Source organism: Psammomys obesus, unplaced genomic scaffold (assembly GCF_907164565.1).
Source record: "Psammomys obesus unplaced genomic scaffold, mPsaObe1.curated_primary_1811, whole genome shotgun sequence".
NCBI classification, from domain to species: domain Eukaryota; kingdom Metazoa; phylum Chordata; class Mammalia; order Rodentia; family Muridae; genus Psammomys; species Psammomys obesus.
This window is the reverse complement of record NW_026585797.1, coordinates 33,699,619-33,724,023: the sequence shown is the minus strand read 5'-3', so window position 1 is coordinate 33,724,023 and position 24,405 is coordinate 33,699,619. Positions and strand designations below refer to the sequence as shown.

Sequence of the window (24,405 nt, the reverse complement as noted above, 5' to 3'; positions counted from 1 at the left end):
CACAACATGGTTTAGAGCCCCCAAACCATGATCTGGTAGCCTGTCATGTCAGATTATCTATATATGTAGGAAGATGTGAACTAAAGCAGCTGGCTTCTAGTTAGAAAATGTGAAGGGGAAAAAGCCTTTAGATTAGAATTGGATCCCTCAGTGTAAACTCATGACTACTGAAATAAGGAGCTATTTAAATATGTTTTTGTTTATGTGCATTATAATATTTAGAGCAGTGACACCTCTAGAAATAAGTTGAGCATACTGAGGACATAATTTGGTTTTGAAATATCACTGTTCATTTAAAGAACGTAGTTTTCTTAGAGAAATGATTGAATTAATAATGAGGAAAAATGAAATGAAAGTGGAAAATTATCCTGAGAATAAATTACAGAACTGTATTTTAAATTAATGAATAGGAATAGCCCCAAAGTCCACATTAAAATAGGTGGATGGATCAATAGATAGATATGGTTAAGATGATAGTATTACAAAAAATGATTAGTAAAAACAATATAAATAATTACTAATGCAGATAATGAGCATATATATATACAAACACTAGTAGTAAAAAGATGGGGTACGGCCATGAAAATATACCTTATATGGACTGTAAATGTTATATTTAGGGACATATATGTACGCATATATGCACGCAATAACAATTTGTGAAAAAAGAAGCCATGAATTTTAAAGATAGAGGAGAGGGGTATATGAGAGGGTTTGGAGGGAGGAAAAGGAAGGGAGAAATGTTATAATCTTTAAAATAAAACAGATTAAAGAATGGGATTTTTACATGGTTTCAAGTATTTCTTCATCACATACTGAATATAAAGGAGAAATTAGGACCAGTGAAGGAGAATAATATGATAGATGATCGTAATTAGTGACAGAGTTCAGTACTACAATAATGGGACAAAGCATACACAATATGTCATCTAATAAGATATAATGAGATTATATTAGTATTTATAATACTGATATACATTTTTTGTTTCTTAAATATTACCAAGATACCAAGTGGAAATGAAGTAGGATTTGAGTGAAAAATATGGAAGTTTTCTGTACTATTTTTGCAACTTTATATAAATTTTAACTTAGTTTATAAGCTCATTTTTTTTGTTTTTTGTTTTTTTGTTGTTGTTGTTGTTTGTTTGTTTTTAGGCACAATGACTATAAAGTTGTATCACCTGCATTGAGAGCAGTTGGTAATGTTGTAACTGGTGATGATATTCAAACACAGGTGAGTTCATAATTTATGACACATTGTTAACATCATGTTTTATATCAATTGATTATATGTTCATTAAGACTTTATTGCTATAATTATACAGGCATCTCTGGCAGTAAGCACATTTTTCAACATCAGTTACCTTATTGGGGAGGTACTGTCAAAGAGCTCTGTCAGTGCGAAGGACACTAGGTGTTCTGCTTGGATGGTCCAGTGTCTTCATACTGAAATAAAGCAAAGTCTCAAACTAGGTCAATCAGTAGAACTTGAGACTCTTAAAGCAAACAGACAAGAAAATGCATGTGCTATGAGCAAATCAACCAGAAACCACTGTAAAAGGTTTTGTAAAAAACGATGTGTATGATGAGAATCTCTAGTTTCTGCAAACAGGGGAACTAAACAAGTACAGCAGTACTAAGGTAGATGAAATGAGATTTAGAATAGAAGCTGTGCTTTATTATACATAGGTCATAGGACTTAAGATTCAAATTATGAGACCAGAAGAAAGGTAGCAAGGGAACAGCTCCAGAACTGAATAACTGTGTAAATAGGGAGAATGGTAAGATGTTAGAATTGACTCTAGATTTGGGCTACAGTTCTATTTAGAGACTTACCAAAGCTGTGCAACAGGTAAGCATTAGCAGTTACTAATAGCCATTTTAAGTAGCTCTCTGTATGGGTGAACACTGTTCACCAGCTAAACTTTCAGTGTACCGCTGCCCAATACCTTCCACCCTCACTAAATCAAAATCACTGTGCATAATCGCAATTACAAGGACAAAGCAGACAATGCTTTTGGATGGTTGTTTTTTGTTTGGGAAAGGGTCCCATTAGTAGCTCTGACTGGCTTTGAACTCACAGAGACCTGTTTGTCACTGCTTTTTGAATACTGGGATTAGAGGTATATGCCACATACCTGAATAGCCACATACCTGAATAGATAATACTTATTTGTAAAAATCAAAATGTAAAAAACAACATATTTATTCTGTACTTGAAAATTCTTCTAATGCTATAGAAATGTGTGTTGGGAATGAATATCTAGTCAGTAATTGGTTTTGAAAGTGAGGTTGAATCCCATCTTCTAACACTAAGTAATTCTTCAAATAATTTTCTGAGTTGAACTTTGCATGTATTTCTATGGATATGACCAGAGATCTTTTTTTCTTCGTTATTTTATTGTTCATTTTACATCCCAATCACAAGCCCACTCTCTCCTCCCATTCCTACCCTCCTACCCACTTCCTCCATACCCCCTTTTTCCTTGCCCCTCCCCAATCTCTGGGTTCCAGCCTACCTTGGCACATCAAGTCACATCAGGATTAAGTGCCTCCTCTTTCACTGAGGCAAGGCAACACAGCCCTGCTAGGAAATTGAGATCCAGAGGGAGGCAACAGGATCCAAGACAGACATAGTCCCTGATCCAATTGTTAGGGAACCCACTTGAGAACCAAGCAGCCCATCAACTTCACATGTATAGGAGGCCTAGGACCAGTTCATATATATTCTTTGTGTAGTGCTTCAGTTTCTATGAGGCCCCATTGGCCCAGGTTAGTTGGCTGTGCAGGTTTTATTGTGCTGTCCTTGACCCCTCCAGCTCCCCTAAGTCTTCTATAAGATTGAGACCTGCTTAATGTTTGGATGTGGGTCTCTGCATCTGTTTCCAATATCTGCTGAATGAAGCCTATCAGATAACAGTTATACATGCTGAGCAGAGCATCATTAATAGTGTCAGGGGTTGGCTCTATTCCATGGGATGGGTCTGTTTGGGCCAGTAATTGGTTGGTCATTCCCTCAATCTCTGTGGCATCTTTTATCCCTGTACATCTAAGTGAGCAGAACAGATTTTGAGTTGAGGGCTTTGTGGGTGGATTGGTGTCCCACTCCCTTCACTGCACATGACCAGAAAACAGGTTTATGCCTTGAGTTTCAAGACTTCTCTACTTGGTAATATTCTTCAAAACACAGAATATGATGATAATGCTAAAGAGCTAAATTAATTTGTATATTTGAAGAACTTGTATATTTGAAGAACATGTCTAGTGAGAACAGAGCTATTCACTACACTGGTGCTGGTAGGCTTTGCTAAAAGCAAGGTAGAAGTTAGCAGTTGCCCTAGTTTTACTTTGAGAGGAATTTATTTTTCAGTGATTTCTGTACTTCTAAATAATTCAAAAGATTTTTGCATTTATACTAAAACCCTATTTGTTTTCTGTTGTAACAGTATAAGATTTTTGCATTCATACTAAAACCCTTTTATGTTTGTAACAGCATGATCTGATGCTTTCTCTTTGATTGTTAAATAGTTTGCTTCCTGGGGCCTGTTCTATTTGCAGACACTCACCTCAAAATGACGTTTGTAGCCTTGCCTAAGAGATTATTTCTGTGGCTGATTAAAAGATCTAAGCCTGGACAGGGCAGAATGAAGTAGGGGTGGCCAAAGGTCAAGGGCTTTGAGGACAGGAGAAAGATCTTGGGAAGGAGACAAGTACAGGAGGAGGAAGAAGGAAGAAGCAGGAAGCTGCCATGGGTTAGTGTGGGAGAAGTACATGGCAGATCAACATAGATGGAGGAAATTGGCCCAAATAAAGACATTAGCAAGTATTTTAGGATTATGGATTGGAGGTAGCCCAGACAGAAATGATTAAAACTGATGGCCTGGAATGGGGCTGGGAGGTAAAGGTAGTTTAGAGGTTAATATCTGCTCTGCTCCAGGTGAAATAAGGCAATTCTGAAATCTATCAGGTGTCTGTGTCTTTTATTGATTGTGATAGCGGATTAGATAATATCACCCTAATAATTATAGGCCATACCATTAAGTTAACAGCTACAGTCTGTCTTACCCATTTTAGGTCATTTTGAATTGTTCTGCATTGCCCTGCCTCTTACACTTGTTGGGTAGTCCAAAGGAGTCAATTAGAAAGGAAGCCTGCTGGACCATTTCTAACATCACTGCAGGAAACAGAGCTCAGATCCAGGTAAGCACCTTTCAGAGTTGAGATGACAATAGGATGATCTGAGCTGAGATGCCCAGTGTTTTATCACATGGTCTCTTCTCTCAATAATGGCATTTGTGTTTACTATCCTAATGAGGAATATCAATTTATCTATACAAATATCTGAAACATAAAGTTAGTCTTGAGAAATGGATGGTTTCTGCTAAACATAGTGCATACACATATAATCCTGACTTTGAGAAGCTGAAACAACTTAGAATTTTGAGGCCAAAATGGGCTACTCTGGAGCATCTTGTCTAGGAAGAAGAAAAAATAAATAAGAAAAGGTGTTGCATAAGGATTAAATTGAGGGGCTGTGGCAACATGATGAGTTTTGGGGCCAGAATGGCCTGACTATAGAGACCTTATTGGGCAGGGTGGTTTCCATCAATTTTATATGTTAGGAATCATCTTTCGATTTGCTTTAAGTGATTATTAGGATCTGTCAAGTTTCCTGAGCCAGAGAATACTTAAATCAATTTGATTAGTCGCATGCCTACAGCTTATTACTCTAATATTTATATTCTTCTGACACGAGCATTCTTTACAAAAGAAAACAGTTAAAGTTTGTTGATAGATTACAAACTTTCTGGAAACCTCTCACATTTTAAGATACTAAATATATACATGTGTTTATGCATGTACCTGGGTGATTTTATGTGGAGCACAGTGGGTACAGGTGCTTGTGGAGAGTAGGGTGTCAGATCCCCTGGAACTGGAGATAACAGGTCATTGTGAGCCCTCTGGTGTGGTTGCTGTAGGCAAACCCATGTCCTCAGCAAAGAGCAGCAAGTGCTTGTAACTGCTGAGCCTCTCACTGTGTAAAGCTTCTGCATTTCAGTGCTCCACATAGCCGTAGTTCTGAAACGGCATTTGCACTAATTTTGCTCAATCATTTTTGTTTTTAGGCTGTCATAGACGCAAGTATGTTCCCTGTTTTGATTGAGGTTCTCCAGAAAGCAGAATTTCGTACCAGAAAAGAAGCAGCATGGGCTATAACCAATGCCACATCAGGAGGCACTCCAGAGCAAATAAGGTGGATTTAGACTTTTAAGTTCTATCTTTTAAATGTGACTCAGATAATTTGAACTAAAACATACTTTTTAATTTAGTGATGAAAGTAACATTTCTATGTCTGTTTAATATACATTAACATGAACTGACAGCATTTGGTTTTTTTTTTCATTTGGTTTCTTTTATCATTTATACTTCTGTTATAATTAACCCCATCCTCCTTGGCATAGATTAGAAATTTGAATGGGAACAATTTGTTGATTTGCAGAATATACTATCATGAGCATTAGATTCGTTTTAAGCATTAAAATTACAAAATTAACGTTTACCTAGAAGTAACAAATATGAATATCAACTTGTGTAAAGTAAAATTAAAATTTGCACTCGTTTAATGATGTTCTCTCCTTATTGCCTTACTGGTAGATAGTATAATATTTTTATGGACTACTTGACTTTTTTCTTCTGTACTAGGTTTTATAATCTGTGCCTTTTGTTATATATATTACTGACAGCATGGTACATGGCTTTAAGTAATGGCCAATTTTTGGTCAAGTCATGATCCATCAGTAACACTTGTCACAGGATAAATTTTGACAGATTCATTTAACCTTTCTAGTCCAGTTCCTTCTTTTTGCTAATGAATTCAGTGACAGTATCTAGAGTGAAATGAGCATTTGATAAGCTCATGACTTTTACATTCTCAGGTAGACTAAGATACAGGTGTCCTTTGTAATAGTCATTTTTGAGTATTGATTCCAGTCTGTCACTATCATAGATCTTCAGTCTTTTTTAGACCAAAGGATTTTAAATCTACCAATGTTAGATCATTGTCTTGTTTGTTTCTTGACTTTTAGAGACAAGTTCTCAATGTTGTCTGCTTCTTTCAGTGCCATACATTTTTTAATAAAAGCAGTACAATATTTGAGAATATATACACATTGTATGTATGTGTGTTTAAGTATATATGTATGTGTTTGTATGTATGTGTGTATGTAGGTATATTGAGACAGAGTCTCACTGTATTTCCCTGGCCTGTCTACTACCTAGACCAGGCTGCTCTTGAATTCAAAGAAGTCTATTAGCTTAGATGTGTGTCACCATACTCCTAAAACAAGTCATCTGTAATTCTGTTATGCTAACAGTTGTTTTCCTTATTCACCTTCAGTTTTGTTATTGTTTTTATTATTTCCTTGGCCAGCCTCTCAAATGCAGGGTTATAAATGTGCCACGCACCTTGCCTTGCGTTGTCACCCTCATATCTGTGTGTAGAGATATATGTCATTTGTGTCTGCTTCTTTTCTGCTCCCTTTTTTTTTTTCTTTTTTTTTTCTGCTCCCTTATTATTTTAACTGATTGTTGCATTATATTTGTGTCATAAATTCAAGCGGTAAGAAAACAAATAGCAATAGCAAAAAGTACGTGTAGAAACACTTTGATGAGTGCTAATAATAACATTTTATTTTGGTTTGATGTTATAATATACAGTGTTTAAATCATCCTTCCCCCATTTCTCTTTTTAAATTTTCTGTGAAGGTATTTGGTAACCTTGGGCTGTATTAAACCACTTTGTGACCTTTTGACTGTCATGGACTCCAAAATAGTTCAAGTGGCTTTGAATGGACTTGAAAATATTTTACGACTAGGAGAACAAGAATCTAAGCAGAATGGTGTGGGCATCAATCCATACTGTGCTCTCATTGAGGAAGCATATGGTAAGAGGCAATTGTAAGTTTGTATTATACTTAATTCTTAATTATCTGCCGTAAGTGGCCTCTCCCCCATCTGTACGTGCACCCTCCCCCATTCTTTTTTTTTTAACTTTTATTAATTACACTTTACTCACTTTGTATCCCCCCATAAACCCCTTCCTCTTCCCCTCCTATTCCCATCTTCCCTCCCCAAGTCCACTGATAGAGGAGGTCCTCCTCTCCTTCCCTCTGATCCTAGTCTATAAGATCACATCAGGAATGGCTGCATTGTCATCTTCGGTGGCCTGGTAAAGGCTGCTCCCCCTCAGGGGGAGGTGATCAAAGAGCAGGCCAATCAGTTCATGTCAGAGGCAGCCCCTATTCCCATTACTATAGAACCCACTTGGACACTGAACTGCCATGGGCTACATCTGTGCAGGGATTCTAGGTTATCTCCATGCATGGTACTTGGTTGGAGTATGAGTCTCTGGAAAGACCCCTGTGTTCAGATATTCTGGTTCTGTTGCTCTCCTTGTGGAGTTCCTGTCCTCTCCACATCTTACTATTTCCCACTTCTTTCATAAGATTCCATGCACTCTGCCCAACAGTTGTCCATAAGTCTCAGCATCTGCTTTGATAATCTGCAGGGCAGAGCCTTTCAGAGGCCCTCTGTGACAGGTTCCTAATTTATTTCCTGTTTTCTTCTTCTTCTGATGTCCATCCTCTTTGCCTTTCGGGATAGGGATTGAGCGTTTTATTCAGGGTCCTCCCTCTTAATTAGTTTCTTTAGGTGTACAGATTTTAGTAGGTTTATCCTATATTATATGTCTGTATGAGTGAGTATATACCGTGTATGTCTTTCTGCTTCTGGGACAGCTCACTCAGGATGATCCTTTCCAGTTCCTACCATTTACCTGCAAATTTCATGATTTCCTTATTTTTCATTGCTGAGTAAATGTGTAGATGTTTTATAGATGTACCACAATTTCTGCATCCATTCTTCAGTTGAGGGACATCTGGGTTCTTTCCAGGTTCTGGCTATTACAAACAAAGCTGCTACAAATATGGTTGAGCAAATGTCCTTATTGTATACTTGAGCCTCTTTTGGATATATGCCTAGGAGTGGTATGGCTGGATCCTGAGGAAGCACTATTCCTAGTTGTCTGAGAAAGTGCCAGATTGATTTCCAGAGTGGTTGTACAAGTTTACATTCCCACCAGCAGTGAAGGAGGGTTCCCCTTTCTCCACAACCTCTCCAGCATGTGTTGTCACTTGAGTTTTTGATCTTGGCCATTCTGATGGGTGTAAGGTGAAATCTCAGCGTCGTTTTGATTTGCATTTCCCTGATGACTAATGACACTGAGCATTTCTTTGAGTGTTTCTCTGCCATTCAATATTCCTTTGATGAGAATTCTCTGTTTAGCTCTGTTCCTCATTTTTTAATTGGCTTACTTGGTTTGTTACTTTTCAGCTTCTTTAGTTCTTTATATATACTGGATATTAGCTCTCTGTCAGATAGATTCTTTACCAATCTGTAGGCAGTCGTTTTGTTTTGATGATGGTGTCCTTTGCTTTACAGAAGCTTTTCAGTTTCATGAGGTCCCATTTATTGATTGTTGCTCCTAGAGCCTGTGCTGTTGGTGTTCTGTTCAGGAAGTTGTCCCATTCTATGAGTTGTTTTCATTAGATGCCCCTGGTGATGCGGCCTTGCCAGGCCACATAGGAAGAGGATCCAGGAAGTCCTGATGAGACTTAAAAAGCTATGGAAGATAGCAATAGTGGAGAACTCCCCCTTTAAATGGATTTGGGGAAGGGGATTGGAGAAGAGAGAAGGAGGGTAGGACTAAGGGGAGTTGAGGGCGGGGCTTCAATTGGGATATATAATGAATAAGTTGTGAAGAAAAAAATAAAAATTAAAAAAAGAGAAACAGAAAAAGCAGAATATTTGAAAATAATTGCTCATAGCTGATACTACAACAATCTATCCATCATTTACTTTTATTTTTAATATTTCACTTTCCTTATTCATCTTTCTTTACATTGTCTATATGTATAAATACCTTCCATTGATTTAAGTAATGTGTATTCTCCATTATTGACTAGATCTGTAACTGCAGTGTTAGCAATATTTTAGCAGTTTTAGCCACATACTTGTAATTGACCTTTAGTTTGTTTCCAGATTATTTAGTCCTTTATATAAACCAAAACAATTACTCTTTTGCTTATAAATTTGTTTCTTCTATTTATTCGTATCTGTTTTTGACTTGGTTTGTTTTTGTTTCTGAGACTAGCTCAAAAACAGGTTGAGACAGGTCCAGAACTCACTGTATAGCCCATGCTGCCTTCAGCTGGTAATCCTTTGGCATCTATCTCCTGGGTGCTGTGATTAAAAGCATAGGCGTCATAGCCAGCTGAATCAATATGTCCAGATACACTTTCAGGATGTGATTACTGAATTGTAAGCACAAAATTTGTTTATCTTTTCATTTCATTTACCTAAGGGCTTTTAGTTGACAGTGCTGCAGCCTGTTTATGAGAGGACCCCTATAACTTGAAATTTCCTTTCATTGGCTTATGTAAAGTGGTGGTATTAAGTTGCTTTTCTTTTTATTTTGTATAAAATAATTTCTTAGTTTATTTTGTATAAAAAGTGCTATTTTTCTTTTATATATACTGGATATTATTTCTATATCATAATTGACTATATACTGTTCTTTGTCTAGTTCTGTATTTAACTTTTCATATTAATTTTTAGTTGTTATTGTGTGTATGGGCTGGGGTACATGGGCTTATGTGCCATTACATTTTTGTGAAGTCAGAGGACATTGTTATGGATTGAACTCGGGCCACCAGGCTTGCACAGCCAGTGTCTTTAACTACAGAGTGATCTTTAAGCCTTGTTTTTATAGTTTATTATATTTTTCTTGAAGGCTTTTTTTATATTTAACATATGATGTAGTGTCATCTCTTAAGCCTTTAAAGTTTACGAAACCATTGTCCTAATGGACATATAATGAAAATTAAAGATTTTTAAAAAGATTTATTTATTTATTATGTATACAATGTTTTGTCTGCATGTATACCAGCATACCTGAAGAGGGCATCAGATTTCATTATAGATGATTGTGAGCCATCATGTGGTTGCTGGGAATTGAACTCAGGACCTCTAGAAGAGCAGCCAGTGCTCTTAACCACTGAGCCATCTCTCTAGCCCCTGAAAATTAATTTTTATTGGTTAGATTTTTCTTCCCTCTTCTTTCTTCTTTTTTTGGAGGGAGGGTTGTTTATTTTTTGTTTTGTTTTGTTTTTGAAAAATGGTCTGTCTGGTCTTGGCTATCCTAGAACTTTCTATGTAGACCCGCTGGCCCTAGGCTGACAGAGAGCCTCCTGCCTCTCCCAGATGCTGGAATTAGAGCTGAGTGTCACCAAACCCATCTTGGTCATAATTTTTTTGATTGGTTTCTTAAGAAATTTAACTCATAGGAATTATTTTAGAATAGACATGGACCTAAACTTATTTTTAAGAAGATTTACTTATAGGAATATTCACTATTCTCTATTAAGTCCCATTTCTTTTTGTTTGTTTGTTTGTTTTGTTTTGTACACTGCTTCAAGCTTTATCTTATGCGTCTTAAATGAAATCTGAGATGTGTTACCCTTACTTCACAATATAAAGTATCATTGAGTTCTGCTTACTGGCTTGTTCTCTATGGCGGGGTCAGCCTGCTTTTTTACACCTCAGGTTCACCTGCCGGGGATGGCCCTATCTACAGTGGAATGGGCCTTTTTATATCAAATCACTAATTAAGAAAATGCCCACAGGCTCATCTACAGACTGATCTTATAGAGGCATTTTTTTTTTTTCCAATTCTGGTTCTCTCTCCTCAGATACGTTTAGGTTTGTGTCACATTGACAAAACCCAGCCAACACAGTGTGCTAACATAGGACCCAGATTCTGTTTCCAGCAACCACATTGGGCAACTCACAATGTCTTGTAACTCCAGTTCCAGCTGATCCAAAGATCCAGTCCTCCGGCACACATGTGGTGCACATAAATTCAATTTTGTTCATACACATAAACAAATTTAAATAAAAATTTTGAAAAAGTCAGTCTTTTCTTGTTAACAGTCATTTTCATCCCAAATTACACTGGAATTTAGGACGTTCTGTGGTTATGTACAGCATGAGGAATGCTTTGCTTATTCCATATTCTACAATATCCAAAGTGGCATATCTTTTAAGAATATTTGTGTTATTAGGGTGTGTTTGTGGACATGTATTCCATAGTGCACATGTGAGTATAAGAAGAAAGCTTTGTGGAGTCTGTTCTCTCCTTTCACTTCCTGAGGGATCTGTGGCTCTAACTCATGCTGCCAGGCATGTGTGGCAAGCACCCTTACGTGCTGAGTCATCTGGTTGGCCCAGAGTGATTTATCCTTGAATGAAAAATATTCTAACAGTACTCAGATCTGTGTAGAATTTTTTCCTGAAAGCAATCAAATAGGATGTTGCACATTTCCCTCATCATTACAGAATGAAGTTTTTTCTCATTTCATTTATAGGTTGCACTTTGGGGACATTCTATAACAGCTGTATGTGGCATTTTGTTGTGAAGTATCATGGATTTAAATATAGTTTGCATGTATTTTCATACCAAAACCTTGCGATCTGGTGTGTTTTAATTTGTTCATTTGTTTTGTTTCTCTTTCTAGTCTTCATTATTTAGCATAGTTGTCCTGAGGGGTTTGTAGAGTCACTCTAAAACTAGACTTTTTTGACTCAGGTGCAGGTAATTGAACTTCCCAACCTAGCTAAGATCACACAGCAATATGGTTGGTGCCTATGACCTTGCTCCATGACTTAGTGTCTCTTCATGTCAGACCTCCTTGTACCTTTTCCTGTCTTTTTAAAGAAAGACTGGATTTCTTTAGCCGGGGCTCTCCTGGAACTCTTGGTGGACTGAACAGTGGCTCCTGCCTATATCTCCTCAGCGTTAGGGTTACAAGCATATATCACCTGCTTGGTTTTATTCAATAAGGGGGTTCAAGTCTATGGTTTCCTGTGTGCCAGGCAAGCATTCTTACCAACTGAGCTACATCCCTACTCCCCTATACTTGTCATTCTTAAAGAATAAGATGCAAGTGTGAAGTCATTTATTTGTGTAAAAAAAAAATTTAAAAAGCGTCCCAGTCTTAGTGGAGTGGATGGGTGCTTTTTATTTGTTATTCTCACATAGTATACCCTGAAGCCCTAAGCATAACTTCTTTCTTGTATGTGTTCTTTCTGTGATAGGCTTGGATAAAATAGAGTTTCTGCAAAGTCATGAAAATCAGGAAATTTACCAGAAGGCTTTTGATCTAATTGAACACTATTTTGGTGTAGAAGATGATGATCCCAGCATTGTACCTCAGGTGGATGAAAACCAGCAACAGTTTGTATTTCAGCAGCAGGAGGCCCCAATGGAAGGATTTCAACTCTAACAGGTGGTGGGGAAAAGCAGCTTTTGATAGCTCTTCCACATGACCGGCGGAAATGTTTTTATATAATACAGGAAAGAGAAAATCAGGTGTACTTTTAATAGCAAATATGAAACAAAAGTTTCCATTCAGATGTACCGTTTCTTTTTAGATTTTTCTTGTTTTGGTTAATCGTTTTAATGTAATTGTATTTGTCTTTTGTTATTTAGATTTTTGTATCTAATTGTGAATATACATTATGCAATTATTTTATTCAGGCTTGAAAAGGAGAACGTGATGAATATTACGTAATGGTTCTGAACTTTTCAAGTATTCTTGAAAACTGCACAACAGTAGCATTGTGAATATTTACAGTTGCATCTTGTCAGTGAGTCTGACTGTTCCCAGTCTTCATTAAATCTACCTCTGTCCTGAAGCATAAAGAAAAGCTCCAGAAACATTTAAGAGCTGAATTAGAGTGTGATAATCTTTATTATTTTAGATTATAAATCACTGTGCGGTAGGTTACACTTCACAAACAATTGTAACAGAACTCTTAAAAATAGTGTACTGATGGTTAAATGTAGCCGTTATGAAGAGAGAAGCTGTTCATGTTGGTCACATTACAAACCTATAAAACACTTAAATATCTGTGTTGTTCACATAAAATACTATTATTCTAGTAAATTTTATATTTTATCCAGATATGCTACCTTTTTTTGGAAATTTTTTATTTTCACTCTTTATTTTAAAGATGATCATGACAGAGAAGTGATCATGAATCTGTAGTGCTGCATACCTGAAACTGTATTTCCTTTGATTTTTCAGAAGATCTTGAACATTTTATTCTCTGTATGATAATGAACTTAAGTACTTGAATGAGAAAAGTGTCTTGAAGAAATCACCTTGTTATGTATTAAATTTTGTTAAATGCATTTTAATGTTTTGACTAATGAATGATGCTAATGGAAATTGCTAAGGGTTATTTAATATACAGAAATTGACATTAGAAATATTTCTTCTTAATAGTGCAAACCAGGTCTCACAGCTGCTTATTATGAACTATGTGATAGATGACCTTCACATCTGATTGGTCAATCTTATTTGTGTTTTATGAGTTAACAGGAAAAAGTCTCTTGAAAATCTAAATTTTTTGATAGAAAATTTATATTTATTTACATACATGTGTGCTATTGCCATAGAATTGTGCTTGGTAGAGTTTTCTAAGCAGATGTGGTATTGTTGAACTCAGTTTTTTTATTTATAGTTATATGCAGTTTGTGTATATATCCAGTTATATACTTAAGAATACTTATGTAAAACCTAAATTACAATTCTTTTGAGATGGGAACTAAAACAATTTTGATATGATTCATAATCTATTCTGTAAAGAAATATTTCATTTATAATAGCATTTGTAATGTTTCTGCAGGAACTCAGAGGCATGTGACATAAGGAAGGTGTATATAGGAGCATTATTAAATAGTAAAGCACTTTGTAAACTATATATCATGAATCTAAGCTTTGGCAAGATATTTAAGCCTCACAACCATGAAATTTCGTAGTGCTGACTGCATCTGTCAGTCCTTTTATACCATGAAGTAGCAGATTGTGTCTGTGCCCTTTTTATTATAATGGAAGTTATAGAGTTAAGTATAAGGTTTTTCTTTTACATTAAGTACATTCAAAGAAACAGGGTAGTGATATAAAGATTACCAAATTGATGGTAAATTTATCAAATAGACACTTTAATGGTGGTGGTGTTTCTAAGTATAAGATGACAGGGTATTTGACTCTTTGTAATCAGTTGAACTTGTTGATCAGCATAATTCAAACCTAGCCAGCTGTGCCTGCTTTGAGGATGCAGTCATCACTATAACAAACCTCTAAGCTGAATCTTCCAAAAAAGTTCTTACAGAGAAATTACATATAGGTGTATGTGTGTGTATGTATATATATATACATACACCTATATGTATGTGTGTGTATATATATACACAATGTATATAATGTTTGCAGGCACATAGACTAAATGACTTATAAAAGGACATTTTAGAATTTGCCAGTGGGACAGATATTGTATTTCTAAGTATAGAACTTGGTCATACCCTGAATATTTAAATACAAACAAATTTAATTTCATAAATTAGTATCTTACATAAATTGATTAGATTTGAATGCAGAGGGAAATTGGTCCAATTTTAAGGCCTAGCTTTTTTTTTTGAACCAAGAGTAAGAGCTACCTTTTTAAGAGTAGCATTATCATCATTATTGTCCCCTGTGACACAATTTAAAAAGTTCCTTTTCTAAGATTTATGACACTTACATGTGATAGATACTGTGCCAAATAAAATAAATGTGTTTTAAGAAATACATATGACATTAATGCAGATACCAAAAAAAAATACTTGAAAGAGTCCATTTAAATTAAATTTGGTCCATTTTAATAAACTTAATTGAACTTGAATTTCTACTGGTTCAACTATGCAATCGTGCTTGTTTTATAAATACTTGGTGCACTGGCCTAGGTTTTTATTGTTTGTTTGCTTGCTTTTGCTGTAAGTTTTAATTTGGAAGGTTATTCTAACCTAATTTTTAGTGTTGTTAATTTTTAATGTCATTTGTCACTTACTGGTAGCACTGAAACAGGGTATTTTGCTTTTATTTTTAAAGTAAATGTGCTGGCACAGAAATACCTTCTCATTTGGTTCCTGAAACCTGTTTGCAGTTAAAGATTGACTCACTGGGTGAAGAACTAAAGAAGCATTTATTACCTCTGCTTTGATAGTTTTTTTCTTTATAAAGGAGTATTATGGAAAAAGTAAATATGAAAATGTCTTTGTGGATTTTTGTTAGTGTTGTAAATTCAGCAATCTACTGGTTGCTTAATTGTGAAACTGTGAAATAAAATGAACTCCTGTTCATTTCAGTACATAGCATTGTTACTTTCTGAAATGTGACATGCTCTTAGGAGCCAGTATAATAGGGCTCTACATAGGAAAGTAGGATGAGATGAGGGGATTTTCACTTAACTACATAAACAAACGTTTGAGCATTATGCAATATTATGAAACGTTACAGTCTACTAAACACAATAAAATATTATTTTACAATTCCATTTATATAAGTGTGTTTGCATTTATTATTGTTGCTAAGACAACAATTATTCACAATGGAATAAAAACAGATGCCACCATCAGTTAACAGTCTCATTTTTATAAAACAAGAATCACAAAGAATAACTAATTCAAAACTATGTCGAAAAGGAGGAAAAAAGAGCAAATAGAAAGATGCTAGATGTAAACCCAGTTACATCAGTAGTCACAGTGATCTTTAAGGAGTTGAAGGTGCATAAGCAGTGCCTCAGAAGTACAGTGGGCTGTACTAGTTGCAGGTAACTTACAGAAGGAAGGCAAACATTCTAAAAGGATCATAGTTCTGCATACCAGTATTTGAAAGCCCAAGATTGACCTCCAGTGACATACTGTATCCAGCAAGGCAACACCTCCTGTGAAGCCCAAACAACAACCAACTTGTGAGAAAGCATTTAAATGCCAGAATTACAGCGGACATCTCGTTTAAACCACCAAGAGTAGCGCACATCTCACAAAGATTTTATTTTCAATTTTTCTTTTTTCCTAGTTACTTATTTAATCACTTTACAGCCTGGTCCCAGCCACCTACCTCCTCTCCTCATGTCCCCCTCCCCCACCCCCATTCCCCAAGGGATACCAACCCACCCTGGCACCTCAAATCACAGCAGGACTAAGTGCACTCTCTCCTACTGAGGCCAGACAAGGCAGCCCAGCTAGGGGAAAGGGAACCAAAGACAACCAACAGAGTCAAGAGACAGCCCCTACTCCCATTATTAGGGGACCCACATGTTGACCACGCTGCACATCTGATACGTATGTGTAGGGTATCTAGGTCCACCCATTTTATGGGTGGTTGAGTCTCTCTGAGCCCCCATTGGTCCAGGTTAGTTTACTCTGTAGGTTTTGTGGTGTCCTTGACCCTTCTGGCTCCCTGAACCTTTCCTGCCCCTCTTCCACAAAACTCCCAGCTCGGCCTGTTGTTTATCTGTGAGTCTCTACATCTGTGCATCAGCTGCTGGATGAAGCCTCTCAGAAGACAGTTATGCCAGGCTCTTGTTTGAAATCAAAGAAGAGTTTTGCTAATAGTGTTGGGTTGGCACTCTCCCATGGGGTGAGTCTTAAGTTGGGCCAGTCATTAGTTTGCCATTCCCTCAAGTCTCTCCTCCATCTTTATTCCTACACTTTTTGTATGCAAGACAAATTCTGGGTCAAAGGTTTTATAGGTGGGTTGGTGTCCTCTTCTCCACTGAAGTTCCACCAAGCTGCAGGAGGTAGCAACTTAAGTCTCCATATCCCCTGCTGCTAGGAGTCTCAGGGTCACCCCCTTAGACTCCTGGAAGCCTTCCCTGTCCCAGAGATGCCACTACATACCAATTTCTGTTCTTTTTCCTAGTCCTGATTCCCCTTCTCCCCATACCTGATTGTCCACCCAGTTCCCTCTCTCCATCTACTTCAAATGTCCTTTTTTCCCTCTTATTAGTGACCCTCAGCTTCCTGGGGTCTGTGGACTGTAGCATGGTTATCCTATACATTTTGGCTAATATCTACTTGTGTGTACATACCATGTGTGCCAAGACAGTGAAAAAATTGTCAGACAAAGTAGGCAAGTCCTGTGTGTTAGATTTTTGTGTTTTAGAATTGTACACACTTTCCTCCAGCCTGGCCTTACTAATTTTATCCCCCCCCCCCCGGTTGTATGTAAGAGTTCTCTTCTGCATTTCCTCACCAGTATGTGTTATTTTGTTTTATTTAATAATAGTCATTCTAATTAGAGAGAGTGTGTATTTCATCTTGTTTTGATCTATGTCTCTCTGATGGCTAATGAAGATGAGCCTTTCTGCTACATTTCCCAAAGCAATGAAATCATAGCAAAGAAAACTGCACCAAGAGTTATTACAGCACTGATTCCTAATAGCCAAATGGAAGCAACCTGCATGCTTTGTTCTAGAGCTGTGTAACAGCCTACAATTATGTTACAGAGGCAGCATTTCTGATAGCCTGTGAATTACAAGATATCGATAGTTGAGCCGGTGACTGACCCAGCCACAGGATGAGTTCTAAGGATACTTGTCCTTTCAGGGGGTTATTTTGATTAATTGTCTTGGGCAATGATTGCACCTGCTCAACTTAGCTGAAAACATAAGGGAAACTGCTGCCTGTGTGTGAAAAAAAAGCTGTCCCATTTATGCCTGTCTAACACATCCTATTCTGAGCTCTGCTTGCCTTGGCTCCTGATTCAGATTCCAGGGGTTCCCTGTCTCACTGGCCATCTTTAAACTCTCTAGGAAGGGAAATGGAGCAGTCAGAGGTTCCTTTGCTTTTTCAAATCACTGCCTACAATATTTACTGTCTGTTTACATTTTTCCTCTGGTGTTTTATGCTAGAGTACAAATTGAGTCCTTGTGCTCTTCTATTTTGGCAAGAAGCAGAAAGTTTAACAGTCCACCATATTCTCTCAATAATCTAGAAGATAGGCTCTGTCTCACCTGGCATTTTAAAAAACTTTTCTTCTAGCTTAGTTTTTATTTTGTTTTGTTTGTTTTGTTGTTGTTGTTAGCTCATTAATTTGGAGATAATTTGGTTACATTGATTTGTGTGGCATCATTTATTTAGGTTTCTGCCTTTAATTTTATAGCTTCTGGGTTGGTTTGGAGGGTTATTTTTCCCTATACTGCCCCTGAAGCATATTTAAGGCATCCCCCTTTTTTTTCCCTAAGAAAAGCAGTTTGTGAGGCTAAAAAAACCTACATAATTAAAAACTAGATGCTAAATAAAGAACATGAGAGGATGAGATACATACTTTCTAAACAGTCTGAAGACTTGACACACCTTTTTGTTTCTATTTTTTTTTTAATTTTATTTTTCTTTTTAGTTACATTTTGTTAACTCTGTGTCCCAGCTGTATCCCGCTCCCTCATTCCCTCCCCAACCCCACACTCCCTCCCTGGTCTCCTCCCTGCCCCTTTCCAAGTCCACTGATAGGGGAGGACCTCCTCCCCTTTCATTTGACCCTGTTTTATCAGGTATCTTCAGGGCTGGCTGCAAAGTCCTCCTCTGTGGCCTAACAGACTGCTCCTCCCCTGGGGGGGGGGGGGGTGTCAAACAGCCTGCCCTTGAGATCCTGTTAGAAATAGTCCGTGTTCCCCTTACTTTGGAAAACTACTTGGTTACTGAGCTACCACGGGCCATGACTTTTACAATTACTATTTTAGTACTTCATCATTGAAATGAATTCTAGAATTGTTCTTAGACTTTGCATATTTAGGTACCAAATGCTAGAGGACTTAGGTTCCTTTTTTTTATATTTTTATTAATTACACTTTATTCACTTTGTATCCCCTCATAAACCCTTCCCTCCTCCCCCCCCAATCCCACCTTCCCTGCCCCTTTTTCACCCACGCCCCTCCCTAAGTCCACTGATAGGGTAGGTCCTCCTCTCTTTCCCTCTGATCCTAGTCTATGAGATCTCATCAGGAGTGGCTGCATTGTCATCTTCTGTGGCCTGGTAAGGCTGTTCCTCCCGTAGGAAGAGGTGATCAAAGAGCAGGCCAATCAGTTTATGTCATAGGCAGCCCCTGTTCCCATTACTATGGAACCAATTTGGAGCAACAGAACCAAAAAATTTGAACACAAGGGTCTTTCCAGAGACTCATACTCCAACCAAGTACCATGCATGGAGATAACTTAGAACCCCTGCACAGATGTAGCCACGGCAGTTCAGTGTCCAAGAAATTAGGTTCTTAAGTTGAAAATTAGTACTTGGGTTATTTGTTTCTTTTAGAGACAAAGTCTCACATTGTAGTACAGACTAGCCTTGACCTCATAGCAATACTACTACTTCTGTTATAAAGTGCTTGGATTATATGCATGAGCTACCATTGATTGGTGAAAGTTAGCAATAAAATGAATGTAGCTATATACTTTGTGCATGAAGCATAATGTAATAAGAGTCCACACATACAATATGATTCCACCTATATAAAGTTCAAAACAGGCAAATCTAATCAATAACAGAACTTAGAACAGCGGTTACCTTTTGCATATGTTAAGTTGAGAGAGACCAGAGATCTGAAGATCTGTTGATTATTTTAGTTTGGGCAGTGAGCATACTACTGCTGTGATCTGTGGAGTTTGGACCTGGAAACCTGACTATAGCAGCAAGGGAATGAAGACAAGACAGTCATGGTGCAGAGAAGCTGGAGTCAGTATAGTGTGCACACTGATGGAATGGCATCTTCTACCACCACAGCACAGAGGGAGGGGTTAGCTGGTCTTGGTAGGAGGTGTCTGTAGGCAGGCTGTTTCCCAGACTGTAAACATCCGGGAGGAGAAAGCTGCAATCCCCGGTGTTTGTACACATTTATCAGTCCTATGTAAACACTGGCGCTTGGATCAGAGGAAGAAGGCTTTGCCAAAAACAGCCTGGCCTATATAGGGAACAGCTTTGCTAATTTCCCGTGGGTTCAAGGCCCTGGATCTTCATCATGGCTGTGTCACTGGCAGCAATACAGTCACTCAGGAATTACTCAATTGGGGCTTCCTTCTCTGTTTTTTGTGTGAAAACTAGTACACAAGATATATGTGCTTTTCTTCACTATTTTAATGGGTTTTAGTATATAAAGTTTTGCTAAAGAATTTTAAAGGTCTTAATGTTTTTGTTATCAGAATGAAACTATAGCAAATATTTTGTCTATCTTATTATTGCTGTTAATAGTAATGGCATCTGAGTGAGTACTCTGGCATCATTTAGCCTAAAGCATCATTTAGCCTTAGACTGTGCAGCCAATGCAGCTTCTTCACGACACTTAGCTTTCTTTGCCAGATTCCAACTGGTTAAGGATTCATGCCGTTCCACAGCCTAAAAACAAAACACAATACAACATGACTTACATCTTTGCTAACTATATGGAAAAGCTTTTGTAAAATAAAAAGGAGAAAAAAAATACATTAAACAATTCTCACAGATAGCATCCAAGAAAAAAATGGCTCGTGATATTGTGGAAATCACCTAATATGTGAGACTTCTAGTCAACTGGATGGTTGATATCAGGAATCTGCTGCCACCTCTCTTGGTTCAAATAGACATGTATGTTGGGTAAAACATATCAGAAGTATTTTCAAACACTGAAGCCAAGAAGGGAGAGCCTCCAGTACTAGAAATGAATGTAACTCAAGTGTTGATTGGTAGGGGACAGGAGAGATGTGGGGATGGAAGGGAATGGCTTCAAGCAGAGGACATTTGGGAAAACACTAGCCATAGAAGCTGTGGGCTGGGATTTTACACAAAGAAGTGAGTGCGGGATTGGAGTCTTTGCTGTGGAACTGAGCTGGGAATAAGAAGCTGAAGGAGGAAAGGTGTGAAGTAATTTCTTTCACCAGCCTGAGAAAATGACAAGAAAAGGACCATTTATATGATCAAACAAGAAAACCTCCAGTGTTCCATCTTGTAGAAGAGAATACAGTTCCCATTAAAAGATTCATGTTTGTAGCAGCTTTATTTATAATAGCCAGAAGCTGGAAACAGCCCAGATGCCCCTCAACTGAAGAATGGATGCAGCAATTGTGGTACATCTACACAATGGAATATTACTCAGCAATGAAAAATAAGGAAATCATGAAATTTGCAGGTAAATGGTGGGACCGGGAAAGGATCATCCTGAGTTAGCTGTCCCAGAAGCAGAAAGACACACACAGTATATGCTCACTCATATAGACATGAAATATAGGATAAACCTACTAAAATCTGTACATCTAAAGAAACTAATCAAGAGAGAGGACCCTGACTAAAATGCTCAATCCCCATCCTGAAAGGCAAAGAGGAAGGACATCAGAAGAAGAAGAAAACAGGAAACAAGCTAGAAACTGAAAGGGTTAGGCTAACTTTGTAACCTATATATATTTTAAAGCCTATAGTTTTGAATTTTAGGTCCAGGTTAAGCTAAAGCCTCTTAGTACCTTTCCAGAGAATGGACGAATGTGACCCTATCTGTGAGGACAGATATTTAAAAAAGCAAGCAAGCAATGACCTTCACTCAGCAAAAAGAACGACCAGACCCTTGTCTTCAAGGTAGTGTTTCTTAGCAATGAACCCAGATGGCCTCAATCCTTCTTCTGAGTAGCTCCTGACCTCCAGCCAAATCTTCAAGGATAAGCTAACCACCCCACCTTCAAATGCAGCTGCATCCACACTTGGCAGGACTGGCCAAGCTTGAGCACCTAAGACTAACCAATTATCTTACTTGATAGCTTCCTCATCCAATCCTAAATTGCCAAAACTGCAACTTCAAATTTCCCGCAATTTTTTTTTTTTTTAAAACCTAAAGCCTTTGTCTCCTGGGGTCACTCTTTGCTGACCGGCAGGGGTGACCCCATTGCGCAATGGTTAAATTAAACCTCTTGCTTTCGCAATGAGTTGTGTTGTCTGTGAGAGTTTCTGGGAAGGGCGCGATCTTAAACTCCTGAGCTGTGAGACCCCAGGTCTTACAAAACGCACCACGGAGGGCCTCTGAAAGGCTCTGCCCTGCAGACTATCAAAGCAGATGCTGAGACTTATGGACAACTGTTGGGCAGTGTACATGGAATCTTATGTAAGAAGTGGAAAATAGTAAGATGTGGAGAGGACAGGAACTCTAACAAGGAGAGCAACAGAACCAGAAATTTGAATACAGGGGTCTTCCCAGAGACTTATACTCCAACCAAGTACCATGCATGGAGATAACCTAGAACCCCTGCACAGATGTAGCCCATGGCAGTTTAGTGTCCAAGTGGGTTACATAGTAATGGGAAGAGGGACTGCCTCTGACATAATATGATTGGCTTGCTCTTTGATCCGCCTTACCAGGCCACAGAAGATGACAATGCAGTCACTCCTTATGTGATCTGATAGACTAAGATCAGAAGGAAAGAAAGGAGGACCTCCCCTATCAGTGGACTTGGGGAGGTGCATGCGTGAAGAAGGGGGTGGGAGGGTGGGATCAGGAGGAGAGGAGGGAGGGAGAGGGAAGGAGCTTATTGGGAGATACAAAGTAAATAAAGTATAATTAATAAAAAAAGATTTATGGAACCCAAGGAGTAGTCAGCTTGGTGAGCAATTATTTGAGATAGGCTAAAAATGAGATGGCATAGATTTCTTTCTTTACTTTTAAATATTCAGCCCAGTGAACACTGTTCTGAAGTTTCCCATCTGAGAAGAATGTTCTAAGGGGTAGGTTAATCCCTGGCTGTTAGGAAGACGTTACTAAGCTTAATGACAGCTGGTCTCTGCCCAAGGGTGGAGGACCCAGACATTAGAAATCCTGTGAAATGTAAACTTGTACAATCACTTTGGAAATCAGTCTGGTGTTTTCTCAGGCAATTAGGAATAGCGCTTCTCCAGGATCCAGAAATACCACTCCTAGGCATATATCCAAAACATACTCAAGTACACAAGGGCATTTGCTCAACCATGTTCATATCAGATTTATTCATAATAGCCAGAACCTGGAAACAACCCAGATGCCCCTCAACTGAGGAAAAGATACAGAAATTGTGGTACATTTACACAGTGGAATATTACTCAGCAATTTAAAAAAAGGAAATCATGAAATTTCCTGACAAATGGTGGGATCTAGAAAAGATCATCCTGAGTGAAGTATCCCAGAAACAGAAAGACACACTTGGTATATACTCACTTATAGATGGATATTAGACATATAATATTGGATAAACATACTAAAATATTTACACCTAAAGCAACTGAGCAAGAAGGAGGACCCTGGGTATGAGGATCAATCCTTACTCAGAAAGGCATTGGAAGAAGGAGATGGGCATTGGAAGAAGGAGAGAACAAGAAGCAGGATGGGAGCCTACCACAGAGGGCCTCTGAAAGACTTTACCCAGCAGTGCATTAAAGCAGATGCTGAGACTCATAACCAAACTTTGGGCAGAGTGCAGTGAATCTTAGGAAAGAACAGGGAGATAGTAAGACCTGGAGAGGACAGCAGCTCCACAGGGAGACCAACAGAACCAAAAAATCTGGGCACAGGGGTCTTTTCTGAGACTAATACTCCAACCAAGGACCACATGAGGATATAACCTAGAATCCCTGCTCAGATGTAGCCCATGACAGCTCAGTATTCAAGAGGGTTTCCTAGTAAGGGGAACTGGGACTGTCTCTGATGTTAACTCAGTGGTTGGCTCTTTGATCTCCACTCCTCCCCCAGGGCAGAGCAGCCCTGCTAGGCCACAAAGGGGGACAATGCAACCAGTCCTGATCAGACCTGATAAGCTAGGGTCAGATGAAAGGGAAGGATGACCTCCCCATCAATGGACTTGGAGAGGGGCATGGGAGGAGATGAGGGAGGGAGGGTGGAATGGGGAGGGAACAAGGGAGGTGTCTACAGCTGGGATACAAAATGAGTAAACTGTAATTAATATATAAACAATAAGAATTTATTATAAAAAAATTAAAAAAAGAAATCCTGCAGAACAAAAAAGGGATTGAGGGTGTTACGTCATTTCCTCTATTGGTATAGCCACTGGGCTAGGTGGAAATAGAAGGAGTTCAGAGGGAAATGAGGGTAAAGGGGGTGAACATAATCACATCATATACATCTATGTAACCTAAACAACAAAAACCAACCCAAGCAGCAAAGCCTGATGAATATCTGCCTCCCAAAAGAAGAAAGAATCATAGGATTAGGTAGAATGACAGCTGCCTGGCTGTGCCCAGAAGGAAGGATACTGAGATCAGGCTACCTGCATGAGTTACCATCACCAGAATCAAGGAAGACAACCCAGCTCTAACCAGTCTGGTCATAGGTGACAATATGAAGTGTGTCTAGAGATAGTTCCCAGGTGAGGGTTCTTAGGGAATAATGCCATTATTATTGGAGCTGCTCATGGCACGTGTGTGTGTGTGTGTGTGTGTGTGTGTGTGTGTGTGTGTGTGTGTG

The 24,405-nt window shown here is 38.2% G+C and overlaps 2 protein-coding genes across 2 annotated transcripts in view; one reads left to right on the top strand and one right to left on the bottom strand.

The window, feature by feature from the left end:
- Positions 1–15,535, top strand: part of Kpna5 (karyopherin subunit alpha 5) — a 62,983-nt gene extending 47,448 nt beyond the window's left edge. Inside the window, exons 10-14 of the mRNA XM_055599471.1 lie at positions 1,156–1,234; positions 4,075–4,200; positions 5,127–5,254; positions 6,766–6,944; positions 12,214–15,535. Coding sequence (XP_055455446.1) covers positions 1,156–1,234; positions 4,075–4,200; positions 5,127–5,254; positions 6,766–6,944; positions 12,214–12,401 — 700 coding nt within the window. The 3' untranslated portion in view covers positions 12,402–15,535. The remainder of the gene's footprint in view (positions 1–1,155; positions 1,235–4,074; positions 4,201–5,126; positions 5,255–6,765; positions 6,945–12,213) is intronic.
- A 4,696-nt stretch (positions 15,536–20,231) lies between these two features.
- Positions 20,232–24,405, bottom strand: part of Fam162b (family with sequence similarity 162 member B) — an 8,392-nt gene continuing 4,218 nt past the window's right edge. The window contains 1 exon segment of the mRNA XM_055599203.1: positions 20,232–20,330. Coding sequence (XP_055455178.1) covers positions 20,232–20,330 — 99 coding nt within the window.